The following is a 19,097-nucleotide window of genomic DNA, read 5'->3' as shown; positions in this document are numbered from 1 at the left end:
GCAATAAGGCCTTCATGACAGCTTGCCCCTCGACCAAACCAAGAGGGAAAAAGAAACCCCCCTGGTGGTCTAAACATATAGATACCCTCCGGAAAGACTGCAGGACTCTCTTTAACAGAGCCAAAAGCAGCAGCGAGGTAGCGCACTGGGAAAATTACAAAAGTAAGCTAACCCTTTACAAAAGAAACAAGGAGAGCAAAAGGGCCTCTTGGCATAAATTTTGCTCGAAATTGAGGACACGTCAGAAGCCGCAAGGCTACGCAAGGTCCTGTCAAAACATCCCCTCGGTGGGATATCTCAAGAGAACTGATGGTACGTGGACAAACTCTAGCGAGGACTCCCTACACATTCTTCTCGAAACTCACTTTCCTGGGTGTACGACCATCGAGCCGGCAGACACCCCAAGTGAAGGCCCGGAAACCTCGATGGGGCACATCCTCACAAAACGGAATATAAGCTGGGCAGTAAACAGCTTTAAATCCTACAAATCGCCTGGCCCGGACCAAGTCATTCCGGCTCAGCTACAAAAAGCCGGGGACGTGGCCATCAACTGGCTGCAAAGTATCTTCAGGAAGATACTGACAGTGGGAAAATCCCCCGCGCTTGGCTAAAGGCTAAAATAGTCTTTATACCCAAGGCAGGAAAACCCTCTCACACAACCCCAAAAGACTTCAGACCAATAAGTCTATCGTCCTTCCTTCTTAAAACCTTTGAAAGACTAGTCGGGCTGCAGCTGAGGAAAACCATTAAACCTCAGTGGCTGTCAGGCGCTCAACATGCCTACCGAAAAGGGAAATCCACGGAAACGGCACTCCATGAAGTAATCTCGGCGGTAGAGAAATCTCTTCACGTCAAAGAATACTCCCCTAATCGCTTTCCTAGACATTGAGGGAGCTTTTAACAACGTCATACCGGGAGCCATCACAGAGGCACTGACTGACCTGGGGGTGGATCGTCACTTGGTGATGCTCATAGATCAATTGCTCACATGCAGGACAGTGACATCAACAATGGGATCGTCCACTCAGTCAAGGTATGTCAACAGAGGCACCCCGCAAGGCGGTGTCCTGTCTCCCCTTCTATGGAACATAGCCGTCAATAAGATCTTGTGTGACTTGGAAGGGAGGGCTGCAAGGTGGTAGCATACGCGGACGACGTTGCCATTATCTTCTCGGGAAAATTCCCTCAAACACTCTGCGAACTAATGACCGCAAAGCTCGCACGATTGTCAGAATGGACAAAGTCGCGTGGACTGGGAATTAATCCCTCTAAAACGGAACTTGTGTTGTTTACAAACAAATACAAAATCCCGCCCCTCAACCCCCCAATACTAAACGGATGCAGGCTCTCCTTCAGCGACAGTGCCAGTTACTTAGGGTTGGTAATTGATAAAAAGCTCAGCTGGAACCTAAGCATCAAAGACAGAGTGAAGAAGGCTACGATAGCCCTCTACACTTGCAAGAAGGCCATTGGGCTAAAATGGGGCATGAACCCAAGAATAGTCCAATGGATCTACCTAGCAATAGTTAGACCAATACTGCTCTACGGAGTCATAGTGTGGTGGACTGCCCTATCGAAGGGGACCATCACAAAACAACTAAGCAAGGTGCAGCGAACTGCAGCCTTAAGCATCAGTGGAGCTCTGAGCACAACGCCAACGGATGCGCTAAATGCTATACTTTGCCTGCAGAGCCCTGACCTTGCAGGTAAGGAGCAAGCAGAAATGGCAGCAATCCGTCTCAGAGACTCCGACCAATGGGTGTCACATCGCACCGGCCATGCATCCATCCTAAATGGAAACAACATCGTCCCTGCAAAACGGACTACTGCGTTCCGAGGGAGTATACAGATACCCCTTTGAGACAATCATCCCTCACAGAAACGACTGGCTTGAGGGACCGCCTGGTCCAAAGGAAGCCATTCAAATTTTTACTGATGGCTCAAAGCTTGACAACAAGGTCGGAGGAGGAATATACTCCGAACTGCTGAATATAAGCTACTCCTTCAGGCTCCCGGATCACTGCAGTGTCTTCCAAGCGGAGGTCATAGCGATCAAGGAAGCTCTGAGCTGTCTTCAGGAACTAACCCCTGAAGCGACTTACATAAACATCTACAGTGATAGCCAAGCTGCAATCAAATCATTGAATGCGATAACGACAAGCTCGGCCACAGTTGCGAACTGTCGCAAATCTCTTCACGAGATGGCTTATCAGTTCGTCATCAGCCTAATATGGGTCCCGGGCCACCAGGACATTGAAGGCAACTGTATAGCAGATGAGCTGGCCAGAGCTGGAACAACAATCCCCCTTCTCAATGATAAGGAGGATATTCGTATGCCAATGGCCACCTGCAAGCTCAGAATAAAAGAACACTTTAAGAAACTTACAAATGACAGATGGCAAACTGTGCCACTATGTCGCATAACTCGGCAAACATGGCCTAACATAAATAGGAAGCGCACCGATGAGCTCTGCAAACTCAGTAGGAGTAGGTGCAGCTCAGTCATATACTCTCCCTTACGGGACACTGGCTAATAGGCACACATGCAAACAGGCTGGGAGCCCCTTATAACGATTTCTGTCGAAGCTGTAGAGATGAGGACGAGGAGGAGACTGTGGAACACCTTTTCTGCTCCTGCCCGGCTCTCAGTAGAAGGAGACTCCAATACTTGGGCTCTCCTTTTCTAAATGACATTTCGGACATGTCTACAATAAGTCCCAGACGGATCGCAGGCTTCATAAGGGCATCCGGATGGGATAATGGATAAAATAGGGTCTCACGGGAGAGAAGGGAGCAAAACATGCGGTATCACAATGGGCCGAAACCGGCCTAAGTGTGTCGGGTCTCTGACAATCCCCGACAGCCGCCTCAACCTAACCTAACCTAACACATAGCCAGCCAGGGCGTAGTGCCAGTGTTTCCTGGTTCCTAACAGGAAATCGAAGGAACAGAGCTGCCCCACCACAACCCCGCCGGTGATGCCGATGCAAGTGAAGACGCCCACGCTGCCGCTCAGCTCCGCCGGCGCCAGCTCCACCAGATACATGGGCTGAGTGGTGTAGACTAGGGCCGCTGCCATACCGCCTACTAGACGCCCCAGCAGCAGCATTTCCACCGAGTTGGCCATGCGGCAGAAGAACTGCAGCAATGCGGCCATTGTCAGAAGAGCTCCACCTACCAGTAGGCTGCCCCTACGTCCCAGCTTCGTGTTGCAGCAGGGCGCAAACAGAGAGCCGACAATGCCACCGACTTGGAACATGGACACCACGCAAGCCATTAGAGTCGTCAGCTGTGTGTCGCCCAAGACGGTCGTGTATCTGGACTGCGCTGACTCGAAAATCCAAACTCTGATGAACTAATGAGGCGGGGCTAATGAGGTTTGAGCTCTCCTTGGGTATGGCTACACACACCTTGGTTGGGGCGTTGACCACGCCGAACGAGTATCCGATGGGAATGACGGCCCCAAGGGTGATGCAAATGCAAATTAGCAGCAGGTACGCTGTCCAGCCTTGCTTCTCCTCGGCCATTGTGGTGAGTTTTTTCATAGACTTCTGACAGATAAATCTTGATCTCCTTTGGTCAAGGGATCGATTTATATTAGATGCATATACTGATTACAATGTTTTTTTCATAGATTACTATTTGTGTATGGGGATAGTCTTAGTCCAGTTTGGAGCGCAGTCCGTGGCTCATCAGTGGCTTGACATCTTTGGGCTCGCGTCCACGCGTCTCTGGCAGATAGCGCCAGGTGAGCAGCAGGCAGTAGATGCACACGCACATGCACGGCATGAAGGCGAACGAGCTCCAGACGCCCTGGAGCAGGGGGAAGCACATGCCCACCAGGAAGTTTCCAATCCACGAGAAGAGGCTGCCCATCGACATGGCCACGGGGCGGGGCGAGTCCTCGAGTAGCTCTGTGGAAGACACAACCATGCATTGACGACTGCTAATGCCGAGAACTAAGCAAATACAAACCAGAGCCAATGAAGTAGGCTATGGGACCGAGTCCAATCTGGAAGCCCAGGATGAAGCTGAGGATGAAGGCAGCGCAGAAATAGGTCAGCACCGTGCTCTCCGAGCTCTCCAGGAAGTACAAACCAATGGACATGGCCAAAAGCGATAGGGCGCAAACGGCGCAGGACAACATCATCAGGGGACGACGCGGAAACTTTTGTATCAGAAGCGGGCCCAGCAGGGAGGTGCACAGATTGAAGCCGCCAATGCCCAGATTCAGCCAGGTGGCTGCTCCAGGGGAGAAGCCCGCCTCCGTCAGAATGGACAGGGAGTAGAAGAAGATCTGAAAAGCGGAGGAAATCAATTTCCAGACAGTTTAAGGCGCACCCTGATGGACCTACAGCATTGATGCCACTCAGCTGTTGTGTGGCCTGGAAGGAGCAGACCAAGAGCAGTGGCAGAAACAGCTCTCTGTCGCCCAGAACCTGGCACAGGGAGCTATCCTTGCTGCTGGCCTGGGCCTGGGCCTCCAACGTGTTCTTCATCTGGAGCAGCTCCCGCTGAACTTCCTCTTCGGCCCCATGCCCTCGGATACGACGCAAAGCCAGCTCACTGGCGGCCGAGTCGCGCTTGTGCAGGTAGAGCCAGCGAGGACTCTCCGGAAACCACCACATAGGCAGCAGCGAGGCGACTACCAGCAGGGTGTAGAAGCTGAGGGCGTAGGGCCACAGATCCTCGTTGCCAAGCAGCTGGGAGAGGGTCATCACCTGAGCGAGCAGAATGCCACCCGTTACCCCGATGCAGGTGAAGACGCCCACACTGCCGCTCAGCTCCGAGGGAGCCAGCTCCAGCAGATACATGGGCTGGGCGGTGAAAATCAGGGCAGAGGCAATCCCGCCCAAGAAGCGTCCAACCATCAGCATCTCCAGCGACTTGGCAGCCCGACACCAAGTGAAGAGCATGCCGCAAACCACAAGCACCGCACCGCTAATCATGAGGCAGCCCTTTCTGAAAGAGGAAGGCAGATAATAATTCCGAAAGTTGAGTCTCCGATGATTTTGCCCACTCACCGGCCGTACTTGTCGCTACACAGGGCGCTGAAACAGGAGCCGCAAATGCCCCCAATCAGATAGATGGAGACGATGCTTGTCCACAGTATATCCAGCTGACTGGGGCTCACAATGGTGTCGTACTCGCTGGCCAGGATATCCTCACACCAGCGCTTGATGAGCTCGGCCGGTGCATTGAGAACGCCGAAAAAGTATCCCACCGGAATGGTGGTGCCCATCGTAACGCTAACGCAGATGAGCAGCAGAAACGTGTTCCAGCCGCGGCCGCCGGCAGGCGTAACGTGCTGCAAAGAAATCAAAGTAATTCAAATGATTATCGAGAGCCAAACGAAAGACTTAAGCCACAAACTCGTTCCGGATGTGCTAGAAAGTGGCTTTCAAATCAGCAAGTCACCATAACAAAGACCATAATGAGCCACAAGCGAAGAGCAACCAAATCCGCGATGCTGATACGTTGAGAGCCAAAACTATAGTGTGCCAGGTCTGGCTGGGACTTGCGGCCGAGCTCTGACACCTGCGTGAGTCATCCATCTCTGCCTCGTCAATTGCATACAGAGAAGGTTTGGAAACACCGCGGCTGCTCCTCCTACTACGTTTGGTTACAGCACCTACAGAACCCGCGCCATAGATAAATTTCCCGTGTATTGTTTGACTTGTTTCCTTATCACTGACACGGTCGCTTCTATTTGCACATCAAATGCATATCCGAACGCATTAATACACTACGATAAAGACTACTTCTATGCTCAAGTGTTGCATAGATTTTATTTATCTATTATAAGGCTGGGCATCCACCAAACGCTCAATGAACTACCAGCCACTTGGCAGTTGCCTAAAGTGAGCCAGCACGACGGAAGAGTATCCACAGTTGGCTCGCGCTGGCTCGCTCTTGTGGCGCATTTCTTACAACAATAAATCTAATTAACAGAGTATTAGTCGGAGCGCTTAATTGAACTTGTGCGGCAGGCGATAAGAGACGGGACGGGCCGTATGCACTGTTTGGTCTTAAAGTTAGTTCCTCAATCAGTTTTTTGTTTTTATTTTGTTTGTATAGAAAACTTATGACGTAGACAAGATAAAAAATTGGTTTGGCTTGTTGGCTTATTGTCTATGAAGGCATTAGGCACGGCCCCCGCGCATCTTTGCAATTGTACATTTAACAGACCTATCATTAGCTAATTATATCTAAGTGTAAGACGTGCGTGAGCGACAAGTATCATTTGACCTTGGACCGGAAACCATTGGAGACGAGAGGTGCCACCTCTGAGGGATCGCGCCCTCGCGTTTCCGGCAGATAGAATTTCGTTAGCAAACAGAGCAGCACACAGGTAATGGAGAACGGCAGGAAGACGAAGGCTCCCCAGGCATTCTGCAGACTGGGGAAGGATATGCCAATTATAAAATTGCAGGTCCATGACGCCAGGCTGCCCATCGACATGGCAACGGAGCGAGGGGCCACCTCGAAAAGTTCTGCAAATTGAAAATCATAATTCGAATCAGTTAGCAGTCCAATAATTGAGCCAGCGACAATGACAGAGTGTCTGGAATAGCCTATATAGTCATAAACAAAGTGGTCCAATGAACCTCGTTCAATTCAATTATAGACAGAGTGCTCGGAAATTGGAGCAACTGGCGGCATCACGAGACTCGACTTCGACTTCGACTGCGACGCTTGTGGCAGCTGGCGTCGTCACGCGACTGGTGGCTCGGCCTCAAATTACCTGATCCAATGAAGTACGGAATGGGGCCCAGGCCGAACTGGTAAAAGAAAATGTATCCCATGATGCAGCAAATGCAGGCAATGGCAAACCAGCTGACAAAGTCCTACAATTCATACGAAACAAAAATAAAAAAATGGAATCAAACGCAAATAAACACACACTCACAATATAGTACAAGACGAAGGCAATTGTGAAGAGAAAGACGGAGCACATGGCGCAGGAGAACATCATCAGGGTGCGTCTATTGCAGTAGGCCATAAGCCAGGGTCCCAGCAGCGAGATGGCCAGATTCAGGCATCCAGCACCCAAATTGGCCCACTGAGCATTCACTGTTGAGAGGCCGGCCTTCTCAAAGATGGACACTGAGTAGTAGAAGATCTGCAAAAGGCTCAGATTAATAAGATTCCCATACATTTGTATGCATTAAAAATATCACTACTCACTGCATTGATGCCCGACAGCTGCTGGCCGCCGTGGAAGCAGCAGACAATGACAAGCGGTAGCAGAAGGCGGGAATCGCGCAGCACATCGCAGAAGCTGCTTGTCTGCACCTTGGCATTAGCCTCGGCTTCCATTTCAGCCAGCTCCTGGGCGATGAGCTCCTCCGCGCCCTCGCCACGCAGCCGCTGCAGCTCGCGCTTGGCCGCCGCACGATTGCCTTTGACTATGTACAGGAACTTGGGGCTCTCGGGGAAGAGATATGAGGGCAGGTAGCACACAATGATCAGGCCCATGTAAGCGGTCAACGCATAGTGCCAGAGATCAGCGGTGCCAAAGACATCCGCCAGACTGCACACCTGGCCCACGACCACGCCTCCCGTCACACCCACAGCACAGAAGACGCCCAGTGTACCGCGCAGCGCTAGCGGAGCCACCTCGGACAGATACATGGGCAGGGTGGCGGTTACAAGGCCCGATGCGAGACCCACAATGAAGCGTCCAATCAGCAGCATTTCTACAGAGTTAGCGGCGCGGCAGAAAAAGAAGAGCACGGCTCCGACTGAGAACAGCGCCCCGCAAATGAGATAACATGCTTTTCTGTAAAGGAAGAGAGAGGGTTTGAAATTGTAGCATTACTCATTAACAGTTTCCGTTTTGCATTTGCTCTGAATTAATGACCTACTGAATATTTTTAGCTCGTATGCCAATTCGTTTTGCAGATTAGATGGCATTAGAAATTCTAGAAAAGCGATAGCTGAAACTGGCTTTAGCCGCGGCTTATCTGACTGATTAATGTCCGTAATCACATACCTGCCGAATTTATTGGCCGCACCAGCACCGCCCAGAGAGCCGATGGCGCCACCAACCAGGAAAACAGAAACAATGCTCGACCAGAGCAAATCCAGTCCGGTTTCGCTCAGGTTGCTGCCATAGTTGTCATGCAGCGTTTGATTACACCAAATTTTCATCAGCTGTAAAGATAGTAGAGTTAGTATTGCTTCCCCTTGACAGATACATGAATTGGGTCGGTACTCACCTTGGAGGGAGCATTGATAACGCCTATGCAGTAGCCCGTTGACACCGCTCCACCAAAGGTGGTGGCAAAGGCCACCAGCAACAGCAGCTTGCTCCATCCCGGTTTCTGCAATTAAAAACCTAATTAGTAAATATTTACGAAAAACATTTAAGTGCGCATAGACTGGACTGTGATAGTGTTTAGTGCTCTGGCGCTGTCCGGTGCGTCATTGTTGTTGGGGTCATAACTTACTGATTTATTCCCGGAATAGAATGCTTTAATCTGAATAATTGTCGCTAATTATGGCTAATACTGACCCAAGGTCAAAGCTTTCCATTTCTCTTTAAGCGCATTGTGATTAGAACAGAACAGATTAAATAAAACTATTAAATATCAAATTGCTTGAACTGTATGAGTTTGGCGGTGTCTCTTTATAAACTGATAAGCAATGCCTGGAAATTCAGCTGATAAAACGAACGGAAAGATCGGAAATTTACCCCAAATATTTGACAATATATGTGTATATGTACATACATACATACATATGTACATACAAGCTCCTATGTACCCTGGTCAATGTCACAGCGGGCTGTACTGTGTATCAGCTGATACTAGTAAATACATATTGTTATTACATATGTACATACATACATACATATGTATGTGTAAGCGTCGTGTGTTTATCTATTTTAAGAATTTGAAAACATATACATACATATGTGCATACATATACTATGTGGGTATAAAAGTATCAACAAGTAAAATCCAAGAGAGAAGAGATAAAATAACAGCATCCAACAAAAGAAACACATGGATAGTGGATAGACAACAAAGAAAGAAAGTGCATAGAGCAATAGCAGGAAATCGAATAGCTTACAGTTAGAGAGGTACACAGAAGAGATCTTGCAGAGAGGGCAGGAGAGTGAGTGTTGTGCTCAGTTAAAGAACCGTTTACTCTCTCACCTGATTTGTTTCCGTCTGCGGCGACAGCAGTTCCACTCGTGTGGGCTGGGGGTATAACTGTTGTGATTCGGCGGGGTAACTTTTGTTTGCCATATTCATGAGCGGTACATGAACGTTGGTTGTTAGGAACACTTTATAAGGCACTCGAAGTACACGCGACCATTAACAATATGCGGCGTACGATTGTTAACAAAGTTGTTTTTGTATCGTGGCAATGGGTTTGCAGTGTTGTGTAACACTACTGTGCTTATACAGGTGAGAAGGTGTCGTGGTCGTATGCAAATTCATACATTCCTCTACCAACAATATTATTCAACAATTTAGAATAATTGTTTTTATTCCACGATGGATCAAAAGCGCACCCCGGTGTGAACAGCTAGGCCTGGAGAAGCCTGACTGCGCGATAAAAAATGTGCCGGCAACCTTATCAATTCTCTCTGTGAAATTTTAGCTCCATGGTACAACACACCAGGTAGGGCGTGAGCACAAGCTCTCTGGCAGGGTTTTATTTGTAATCCACTAACTAATGGTAGTGGTAATGTAATTTGTACGATTTTGGTAATATCACGTATTTTATGTTTTGTCTTAACAATTCAATATGTTTAGGTGAGACAGCGAAAGACCGTACCTTTTGTAGGTAATGTGTCTTGCTGCCGCTTGCCAAATTCGTATTGGTAAATTATACAGCACTGTTTTTTGTCCGGCTTTTTGAGAAATCATTTTTAAAATAAATAATTAAGGTATCTTTTAAACAAGTAAAAAAAGCACTGTGTCGACGTTGGGGGGAAAAATGTTTGCTGTCCCCAGATTGTGGGATAACATAATCACCGTACCGTTTCATCCCGTGTGATGTTTCATCTCTGGCAATTTAGAACCGTTTACGCGCCCTTACAAATATGTACAAATTGGCTGAAAGCAGAGCATACTCACTGTCAGCAAACGTGCCCTTATCAAGAAATTTGGACTTTTTCTTGGCATATTGATTGCACTCATCAAGCAACTGCATGTCTGGTTGGATGACCAGCGAGCGAAGCCAAATACACATTTCAGGTATGATAGCACGTTCATCGGATGCCTCAATTGATTACTCAAAACAATCTATCAATTTCAGCTGAATTTATCGTGTGTACGCTTTACTACTAAGACTGCAGCTGATAGCCAAATCCTTATTGGTCAGGATGCAGTAACTGATCCGCGGAATGCTCATTATCGACCCGCCCAGGTGCCTAAAGTCTCACGTTCACTTTTATTAATTTAGACATTACAAATATTTGTGTAATTTTAGTTATCAAATATTATGGTTTTCCCCATGTTCCTGACGCAGCCACGAGCATGTGGGGCAAAGCCAGATTGCAATTTCAGGAACCAAGTGAATGTTTTACATAGTTGATTGCAGCCATTAAGGGACATACAAATATTGAATCAAATTGTATGAGACACCACCCAAATTTCTTAATTATTTAGAATATAATTAAGACCAAGACATTGGGGAGTAGAGGGGGTAGCTTAATACTTAAATGTATCTTGTAAAAATGATTAATCCTTGATATTAAGTTTCTTAAAGGTACTCTTAAGGGTACTTACATCATTGTTATTTTTTGTGGAGCCCATCGGAATGGAATATTTCCTGTACGTAATTGTCCTTGCTTAAACAATAAAACACTGAAATATTTACGTAGCAAGATATGAAGTATGCACAGTAGGTAGCGTTATAATTGAATAACTGGAGCGTTAGTGGATTTCAGATTGCTACAGAAAAAAAACACACAATCCGCAAGTTCGGTAACGGCGCGGCGTGGCGCTTTGGTTCTGGCCTGATTGCGAGCGGATTGGCAACTGTGGGAATAATTAAGCCCGATGCACTTGCCTCTGCTGCGGTCAACGATATCGACGAGCTGATAGCAGGGTCATAAACTGCCAAATTAAACGAGCGTGTTTTGTGGCCCTGATTTAATGAAGCAGCTTGGTCGGCTGGGCCTGGATGTTTTCCACCCGTATTCCCTCAGTATTCAGCTATTCATCGATCTCTGCTCCACAGAAATTATCTGTTTAATTCAATAACATTGGAATGAGCTGTTGGAATACTCATAACACCGCTTTATCTTTATAGCTTCGACCTATGAATTGAACAGAATCTTGTGCGTAAATTGTTTTCATAGCATACCTGAGAATCGATAAGATGTGTGTGAGGGCAGTGTGAGGGGCTCTAAAGGGTTGTTTTCTTAGTTTCCTGGTCGAATGGGGCTGCTGCGCTTCGAGCGGCTGCGGCTGATGTCTCCCTTTCCGAAAGCGGAAGCCAAGAGTCAATCCTAACTGATGTTCGACACCAGCCGATTTTTGACTGAAGCAGCCAGGCTGCAAGAGCGAGCGCTTCAACGGGCGTATATCTAAAGAGAAATAGAGAAGAATATAATTGTCTAAGCTTTGCCTTAATTATGATACATTTTGCATATTTACCTTTTCCCCATTCATTTTTGGCGCTAAAAAGTAGTGGTCTAGTGTGACCGCGGATTAATTGATAAAGTATACCGCCTCACCCTCAGAAATATACTTTAACATACGAAAGAAATGTATGAAATATTTTGCGCATAACAGCACGCTCTATTATCCTGTGTTCTGTTACGACTGTAAATTTGCATTGGTCTGTTAACCTCTTTTCGTATACATTTATAATTAAGTTTTTATAAGCTAAGAAAGGAGAGTTTATACAATGCCAATAACATTTTTAGAGAACAGAATGGTTTTTTTTTTTTAAATATTTGTAATGGGTGCGAAAAGCTTTTTAGCAAATCCTGTATCCTTTCTCCTTTCTCCTTTTTTCTAGATTATTGTTTCAAGCTAAAGCGGTCACACTTTCTCGAAATATTCAAATATTCGAATAAAAACAAACAAAAATTATCCGTTCTTTGAAAGCCACTTCGTTGAGCTCAGATAGAAAGTGTTGGCATGTCGAATCGATGTTCATATGGAACTTCATTAGCAACAGCCAATAACAGTTGAATGCGGCATGTACTTAACCATTCCAGAGTACCAGAACTCTCATGGATCGGATCTGCTCAGCACTTACACTACCTATCCATGTGAGTCTATGTAAGTAGCACATCGTATCCATATTTCTTTGGTCTCTGCAAAATAACAACTTAACCCAAGAGCATGCTAAACGGCACAGAGGTCTTCACAGAAGTTGAGTCGATTGTAAAACGTACACAAACCACCTCCTGGCTGCAGAAGCTTTTAATGTGATTCTCAAAAACATCTATCAGAGGGTCAAAGACAAGACGAGGTGGCGAAATCTCGCCTTAAAACAAATGATTATTGCTAGTTGATTGCTCTTAATTACTTTTTCTTGGCCGCCCACTCCGCTGGCAAATTGCATTTAAGTTCAAGTTAACCTGGTCGTAAATCTCGCTGTGGCGACCTTTCAACCTCAATGCTGTGCGTTGAACTGGCTGAAAATTCGCCAATCCCCAAGGCACAGACAATGGCCCCGGCTGAAAAATAATAAAAATAAAAAACTGAAAACTGTTGCGAACAAAATAAGAAAAGCTGAAACTGATATGTACAACACACAGCCCGAACAATAAGCAATTTCCTTTTCCTTTGAACTCAACTTTATGGCGGGCCTCTCATCACGCCGTCGATATAACTCCTCCGTTCAGCATTTCAGTCGGTCATTGTACTCCACCTGTCATCGGTCTGCACTGAAGAAAGCCAAAGATAAAATCACATTTTATTGGCTGCCAAATCCAAAGAGCTGCCACATTGTCGTCCAGCTAAACAAATTGCCATAAACTGTCCGAAAGCAGAAGAAGATCATTTCGCTGGCATCCTTAACAGCTGCCTTTCTAATGGTATGTGTATGGAATATTCAGGTGAATTCATTTATTATGCTGCCTGCACATTTCATCGGACAAGCTGCAAATGCGATTTCATTGTTCTTTCAGCCCTGTGTCCACTTGTTAGCCATGCTCTTTGAGGCAATGTTGCAAGCAGCAGGAACGCACAGAAAGTGCAAACAACAAGAGCTCGAGAGTGACTTACCTTGTTGCGCTCACTACTCACTACTCACCACTCGTATTCGCATTTTTCAAGTGACCCGACGCTGGACCAGCTGGACAGGCAGGACGCGCTCGACACGACTGACAGACTGACTTTGACATGGCATTGTGCAGGAGGGCAGGACGGGAGCACAAACACTGTGCCGGACAAGCAACCGGACTATAAATAAGATACGACTCCACACACACATTCTCTTCTCATACTCATATGTGTTGCTGTCTGAATGAGTGAATGAATGAATGTTTGGGGCGTGAGAGAGAGTGTTGTAAGTGCAAGAACTGTGTCACTTGTGTCTTTATTTGGTTGGCGGTATCTACATATAGTGCATTCATACACAGAGATGTATGTCCTTGCAAAGGGTAATATCCTTTCAGGCAGAGGTTTGGTCTAAATCAGATTGGATGCTTACCAGCGAAAAATGTAAGTACTCGTCAAGGTGAAGGGATACTAATAGCAAAATTATGTCCACTAAATGTAGGGTATTTAAAGCTTTGTCTACACATAACTGTCTTTTCTTTTCCTTTCTTTTATTTATTTTGCTTTGCCACACAATGGAGCAAAGCGGTGCGGAGCGGAGACAGCGGAAAGCTGTTACTTCCAGCTTGTTATTATTTCTGGCTTTTGTTGCTAGCTTCATAAAAGTGCTACTCTATGTATGAGTGTACATACATATGTGTGTGTGTGTGTGTGTGTGTGTGTGTGTATTTCCTGTTGCTTGTTCGACTTTTGCTTGAACATTTCCGCTTCCTTTCGTTTAGCATTCAACACACATTCACTTTGACTTATATTTGTTGCTGCTTCGTCCTGCGTTTGTTTGCACCACGAATTTCAGAAATATTTTAAACACTTGAGAGCTTGTATTCACGTCAATTTATTTGTAGCCTTGTTCTTAAACCATACGTCCGCTTATTGTTCGCTAGCCCTGGGTGAAGCTTCACCTTTTAACTTCCTGCGCTGGAGCATCTGCCGTTGACACCTGTCGCCGCCTCGTCCTGCAGTCTCCATGCACTACAACAATGCACCTTTTCTCCCTAAGGCTTTGTCAGATGCAGGGCTGGGCAGGGCAGGGCTGGGCAGGGGTAAGGACATGTGGCCGCCCACATCCAACTGCAAAGTGCACCTTACAGTAGCATCAAGGGCCAGGAGCAACCTCAACTTTAACACTTTCTGTTGACCTTTTCCTGGCTGTGTAGTTCCCGAGGCTTCAGCGAGCGAAAGAGATGCCATGACGTTGTCGTTTGCCATGTGGAAAGTCATTTGATATAGTCACCTTGTACATCTAAAATTAATGAGAGTACCGAAAAAAGCGCGTAGAAAATTGCTTTGCGTCCATGGGTGGTGTGGCGCGTGCAGCAACAGGTCTGAAGAGCGTTGAGATAAACAAGAAATTGCAAAAGCAACAGCAACAGCAGAAAAAAAGGAAAGCAAAAAGGAAAGTCTCATAACAGGAAACAGCCCCAAGGACCGAAAGGCGGAAAGAAAAACATCTAAGAGGCCTTTGTAAAGTTTTTCGCTTCGAGGCAGGCAGAGAGATGCACGAAAGAAAGGCTTGAGGCCCACTCAAAATTAACAGAAGCATGAAAACCCAGAGAACGTAAACTTAAAGCATGTAGGAATGGGAGAGGCTACGGCTACACGCTACACGGAGAATAGATGTTGTCTTCCCAGGCATGAATAATAAAATTATCAGGTAAATCAAATTGCTTGCAAATAAATTGAATTGCGCAGCAAACGCGAAACGTTTATGTACAATCAAAAACAAAAGCAACAACACAGAGGCGACATTGCTCAGTGGCCTTCAGCTCCGACTGAGGGACGGGGGAGTAACTGAGATCGCCGCGATAAGAGTGCATGCGCTTGCGTCTCAAATCTTCGTTTCGAAATCGCATTTTGTCTTCTCTCTCCCCATCTAACTGTTGACCAGAGCGAACGTTTGTGGCGCAGTGTGTACGAGAGATCGCGAGAAGAGATAAGAAAGCGACGGCGTGGACATCTCAGAACTAAAAAGCGAAAGCTGATGGCAGGGCAGATGCTCAGTGTAGGTGATGTCAAGAATGATGTGAGTGCGCTGAGTAGGCAAATGTATATGCCAATATATAACATCGAAGCGATGGTTCGAAAATCGTACTCTTGCGAGTGACTTGATGACTATGCGATTCACATACAAACAGAACGATCGATTTGCCAAGGCATTGCCCCGAGGCACAACGCTTTTTATGATTTTTAAAATTTTTATTAAATTTTGAGCAGCGGTCTTTGCCTCGCTTTGCAGCGGCAAAGGCCAAAGGTGAGTCTGAGGCCACGTGAGGAGTAGTTTCAGGCTGAGCACGGTGCAGGCGGTGCGGGCGGGATGGGATGGTACGGGATGGCTGCCGTGTCAATTCAATCAACTTGCCAGCCCCTCCATGTTCATCTTCATCTGGCTGCTACCGTCGATGGTTATGTTGCTGTTGTTGTTGTTGCTTGGTTACACAAAATGAGAATTTATTGTTGGTGCCTTATGCATGGCACACAATATCGGGCACCACTACATACGCAGGGCGCGTGTGTGTGTGAGCTATATAATAAAATTCCAATTTGCTCGACAAACGATGTCGCCGACACCCCGCTTTTCACATAAAGAAATATACAAAAAAGTTGTAAGTATATTTTGCCCCTTCTCCAACCTCCCACTCCCCCACGTGCGTATATGTAAATGCGAGTACAAGTGCGAGTACGAGCATACAAATATGTTTTTCATTGTGCGTTTATTATTATGTGGAAATTGAAAAACTTATACGTAACCCAACTCCGCAATGCCTCGACAGGTTAATTAGCTCCGTTATTCCGTTGAGGTTTCCAAACATTTTGAACAGAAACAGCTGACCCACTCCGGATGTTGGCCAGCGATCACGTGGATTTGTTTCGCACAACGGAAACTCGTATTGTCCATAAAAGAGTATTTACAAAGGAGCTCCGATGGATCACCATGTTCCCCCAGCGGGCTCAATTGTTTCGACTGAATGCCATGCATTCAGATGGCCAACAAAAGAAATGGGTTCGACAATGATCTTGGCTGCCTGCAGCATTAAACCACAAACACTGCGAAGCACTCGAATGGTTGAATAAAATCCCCAACGCATCGCTATTGTTAGGTCAAAGGCCCAACTCCAGAAATATGAGCAAAGTGCGTTGTTACTGGGCACTAGGCACTGGCTGGCTGCTGGCTTGAGGTCACGTAAGGCATGCTCGTCTAAAATTGATGATGTGCATCAACGTGTGCCGATATGGGCTATGAGACCAGGTACAAATGCTGCGGAGGCGTGGGCCATTGACTGAGGGATACACTTTTATAGCGCAAAGGTATCCTCCTATCTGTTTTTAGCATTTATGACATTTTAAAGCTCCATCACAAACAACTCATAAAACGCTCACAAGCTCCAAATGTATTCCAAAGAAATCTCCAAGGAACGTACAAGTTGGCCAACAAATAAGTATAAATATTTATGTAAATATGTATTAAAATGTATCCCCATATCCCGTGCAGTCATCACGGCAGCCTTCCAACACGCGGACATAAATACTTAATGCATGTCAGTATGGTTTTTCGCTTTGATTTAACAACGTTGATTTATGGCAGTCCCGCTGCCCTGCTGCCCCGAGAGGTATGCCGCATGGTAAGTAAAAATCAAATCGGTAAACCCACTTTCACGTTTCACTTTCCACTTTCCACTCACAGACACCGACGCAGCCACCTACCACCTACCACCTTCCGCTTAGTCGCTCAGCCGCTCGCTGCGTGTGAATTTAATTAGTGCAAAGCGACGAAAGAGCGCATTGGATGCAGCACGCTCGGCCACATTCGCTGATGAGATGAGGCTCACCCTGACGTTGATGACGCTAAGAGCTTGGCCATAAAATTGCCAGCAGAAAGCGACTTTAATCGGGCCAGTAATACCTACAAAATACATCAAATAAGAGCTGCTGAACACCACGAACCTGCTCCCAGTTACATTTTTTTACTGAGTAGATGGGAGAGTAGGGCAAAAGTTCTGGATAAGTAGATAATTTCTAGGTTATTCACTGCTTTCCATTCAGTCCCGCATCAAAGAACTTTTGCTTCTTGGTAATGCGTGTATATCAAATTAATTTGCCGCAGCAACTTTGACAAACATTTTTTCAGCGAACCCAAACAAAAAATGGGAAAAACTTCTCTCTTTGGGGCCTCTTTGGCACTTGCTAATTGAGTTGGTCTCCGAGTGGCATGCGCCATGTGGGACGACCCGACCCTTGCTCTACCGACTTGTCAACCTTTTTATATGGTTCAATAAATAAATTGCCAGTCCAAAAATATTTATATTTGCACAAGCAAACGATGTTGCATACGCATTTTGTTTATTTCCACAAAAAGAAAACAATGGCCTGATGGGGGAAAAAATATATCGCTCATACGCCCAAGTTGCCAGTGCATGGCCCACCTGACACAAAAAATTGAAAATAAAGAAGGAGAGAGAATATGGTGTACCAATAAATGGCAGCGCCCACGATTTTCTTTTTTTTCTTTTTGGGTTTGAAAACACTTTTAAACGTAATGGAAAATTCAGCGCGTTCAGCTTTTTGATATATGTATGAAAAATATGCATGTATGTACAAATGTATATATGTATATATTTATATATGTATGTATGTATGTAGCTGTATATGTTAGAAGGGGCTTAGGGGGACGGGGCCAGGTGCGGATGTGTTAAGCGTCAAGCTCCGTGCAGAGAAACAATTCCTCTCTGGCACTTTTTATTTTTGTTTCTATTTTTGGTGGCGTCGCAAGTGGCGTATGCTTAATTTGGAAACACGCAGTCATTGAAAGCTGTCTTTAAACAAGTTTCAGTCAAGTTTAAAATCCTTGATATTCGACATTTAAATTGCCCCCAGAGAGTAAATTAATTGCCTAAAATATGTTTTTGTGAGACATTTGAAGGAATTAACGGAGCAAGAGCAACAGCAACAGCAACAGCGACAGCAACAACAACACACAACAGAGACAGAAATTAATGAAGAAAACTCTGGTTGTTGACAACAACATAACAGGTGGTGGTGGCAGTGGTGGAGGCGTAGACGGGGGCGTTGTCGGCAGCGAGATTGAGGATGGTTAGCGGAAAGTGGCGCAGGACAACCTTCGCCGTTTTGCGCTCTTCAAATATTCATGAGAAGACGGAATAAAGTGCTCAAGTTTATTGCTATGAAAACAGTAAACGGCGGCGGCTGTTGCTCTTTCACTCACACTCCCTTGCCCTCCCTTGCCTCTCCCTCTCTCTACCTGTCGCATATTTCATGCTTTTATGGTTTTTGGTCGTTGGAAATATGCAAAAAATTCGAAAAAGGTTGACAAAATGATTTTTAAATTAATCAATTATCAAGGGACTGTCAGTCTGTTTTCGTTTCTGTAGCTGTTTCTGTCTCAGGGTCTGTTTCTGAGTCTGGTTTTCAGTTTATGGCAGAAAAAAATGCAAGTGCCATGGGCTGAAGAGGAGTAAAAATCAGAATGGACACAACTATTGCATCACACGCAAAAATCACTGAAGTGCTGACGCATGCACTTTCTGCGGGAATGCCATGACATCACTTTATACGCACGATTTGTGGCAAATGCCGCCATAATTTCTGCTTGCCCCGTTTACACCCAGACCCGCTTTCAAGCCACACCATGGGGCGACTGCTGCTGCTGCTGCTGAAGCTGCTGGCGAGTGGGCGCAGGATGACCAAATGCAAGAAGATGGCGACGACTTCCGCACAAACGGAAGCCACATTCCTCTTCTATTTCCATCTCTCTCTCGACGTGTGTGTGTGTGGGTCTGCCATTGTCAACGTTGTCTTTGCCCACACACTAACACTGACACT

General features: G+C 46.2%; 3 protein-coding genes and 1 long non-coding RNA gene across 5 annotated transcripts; 1 reads left to right on the top strand and 3 right to left on the bottom strand.

The window, feature by feature from the left end:
- Window positions 1-2,878: 2,878 nt before the first annotated feature.
- LOC117892628 (solute carrier family 2, facilitated glucose transporter member 7-like) lies at window positions 2,879-3,548 on the bottom strand. The gene is made up of 2 exons (XM_034798980.1): window positions 3,411-3,548; window positions 2,879-3,355 (listed from the first exon to the last, which is right to left on the bottom strand). The coding sequence occupies exons 1-2, from the start codon at window positions 3,543-3,545 to the stop codon at window positions 2,879-2,881; spliced, it is 612 nt and encodes a 203-aa protein (XP_034654871.1). The 5' UTR covers window positions 3,546-3,548.
- Window positions 3,549-3,595: 47 nt separating this feature from the next.
- On the bottom strand, window positions 3,596-5,554 carry LOC117891374 (solute carrier family 2, facilitated glucose transporter member 7). The gene is made up of 5 exons (XM_034796811.1): window positions 5,419-5,554; window positions 5,025-5,308; window positions 4,356-4,962; window positions 3,976-4,297; window positions 3,596-3,914 (listed from the first exon to the last, which is right to left on the bottom strand). The coding sequence occupies exons 1-5, from the start codon at window positions 5,431-5,433 to the stop codon at window positions 3,661-3,663; spliced, it is 1,482 nt and encodes a 493-aa protein (XP_034652702.1). The 5' UTR covers window positions 5,434-5,554; the 3' UTR covers window positions 3,596-3,660.
- A 468-nt stretch (window positions 5,555-6,022) lies between these two features.
- Window positions 6,023-10,790, bottom strand: LOC117891105 (solute carrier family 2, facilitated glucose transporter member 1). 2 transcript variants are annotated; one of them, XM_034796295.1, is made up of 7 exons: window positions 10,749-10,790; window positions 8,223-8,327; window positions 7,997-8,157; window positions 7,189-7,783; window positions 6,911-7,123; window positions 6,746-6,848; window positions 6,023-6,494 (listed from the first exon to the last, which is right to left on the bottom strand). In XM_034796295.1, exons 1-7 carry the CDS (start codon window positions 10,773-10,775, stop codon window positions 6,241-6,243), a joined length of 1,458 nt encoding a protein of 485 aa, XP_034652186.1. In that variant the 5' UTR covers window positions 10,776-10,790; the 3' UTR covers window positions 6,023-6,240. The 2 variants fall into 2 exon arrangements, with proteins under 2 accessions (XP_034652186.1, XP_034652185.1); XM_034796294.1 differs by lacking the exon at window positions 10,749-10,790 and adding an exon at window positions 9,165-9,540.
- Window positions 10,156-10,713, top strand: LOC117891106. Its single transcript, XR_004648612.1, has 3 exons — window positions 10,156-10,214; window positions 10,276-10,386; window positions 10,450-10,713. It is a non-coding gene; the product is annotated as an uncharacterized LOC117891106 (long non-coding RNA).
- Window positions 10,791-19,097: the final 8,307 nt, after the last annotated feature.

This window comes from Drosophila subobscura, chromosome E, assembly GCF_008121235.1.
Source record: "Drosophila subobscura isolate 14011-0131.10 chromosome E, UCBerk_Dsub_1.0, whole genome shotgun sequence".
NCBI classification, from domain to species: Eukaryota; Metazoa; Arthropoda; class Insecta; order Diptera; family Drosophilidae; genus Drosophila; species Drosophila subobscura.
This window is presented reverse-complemented; position numbering and strand designations above follow the sequence as displayed.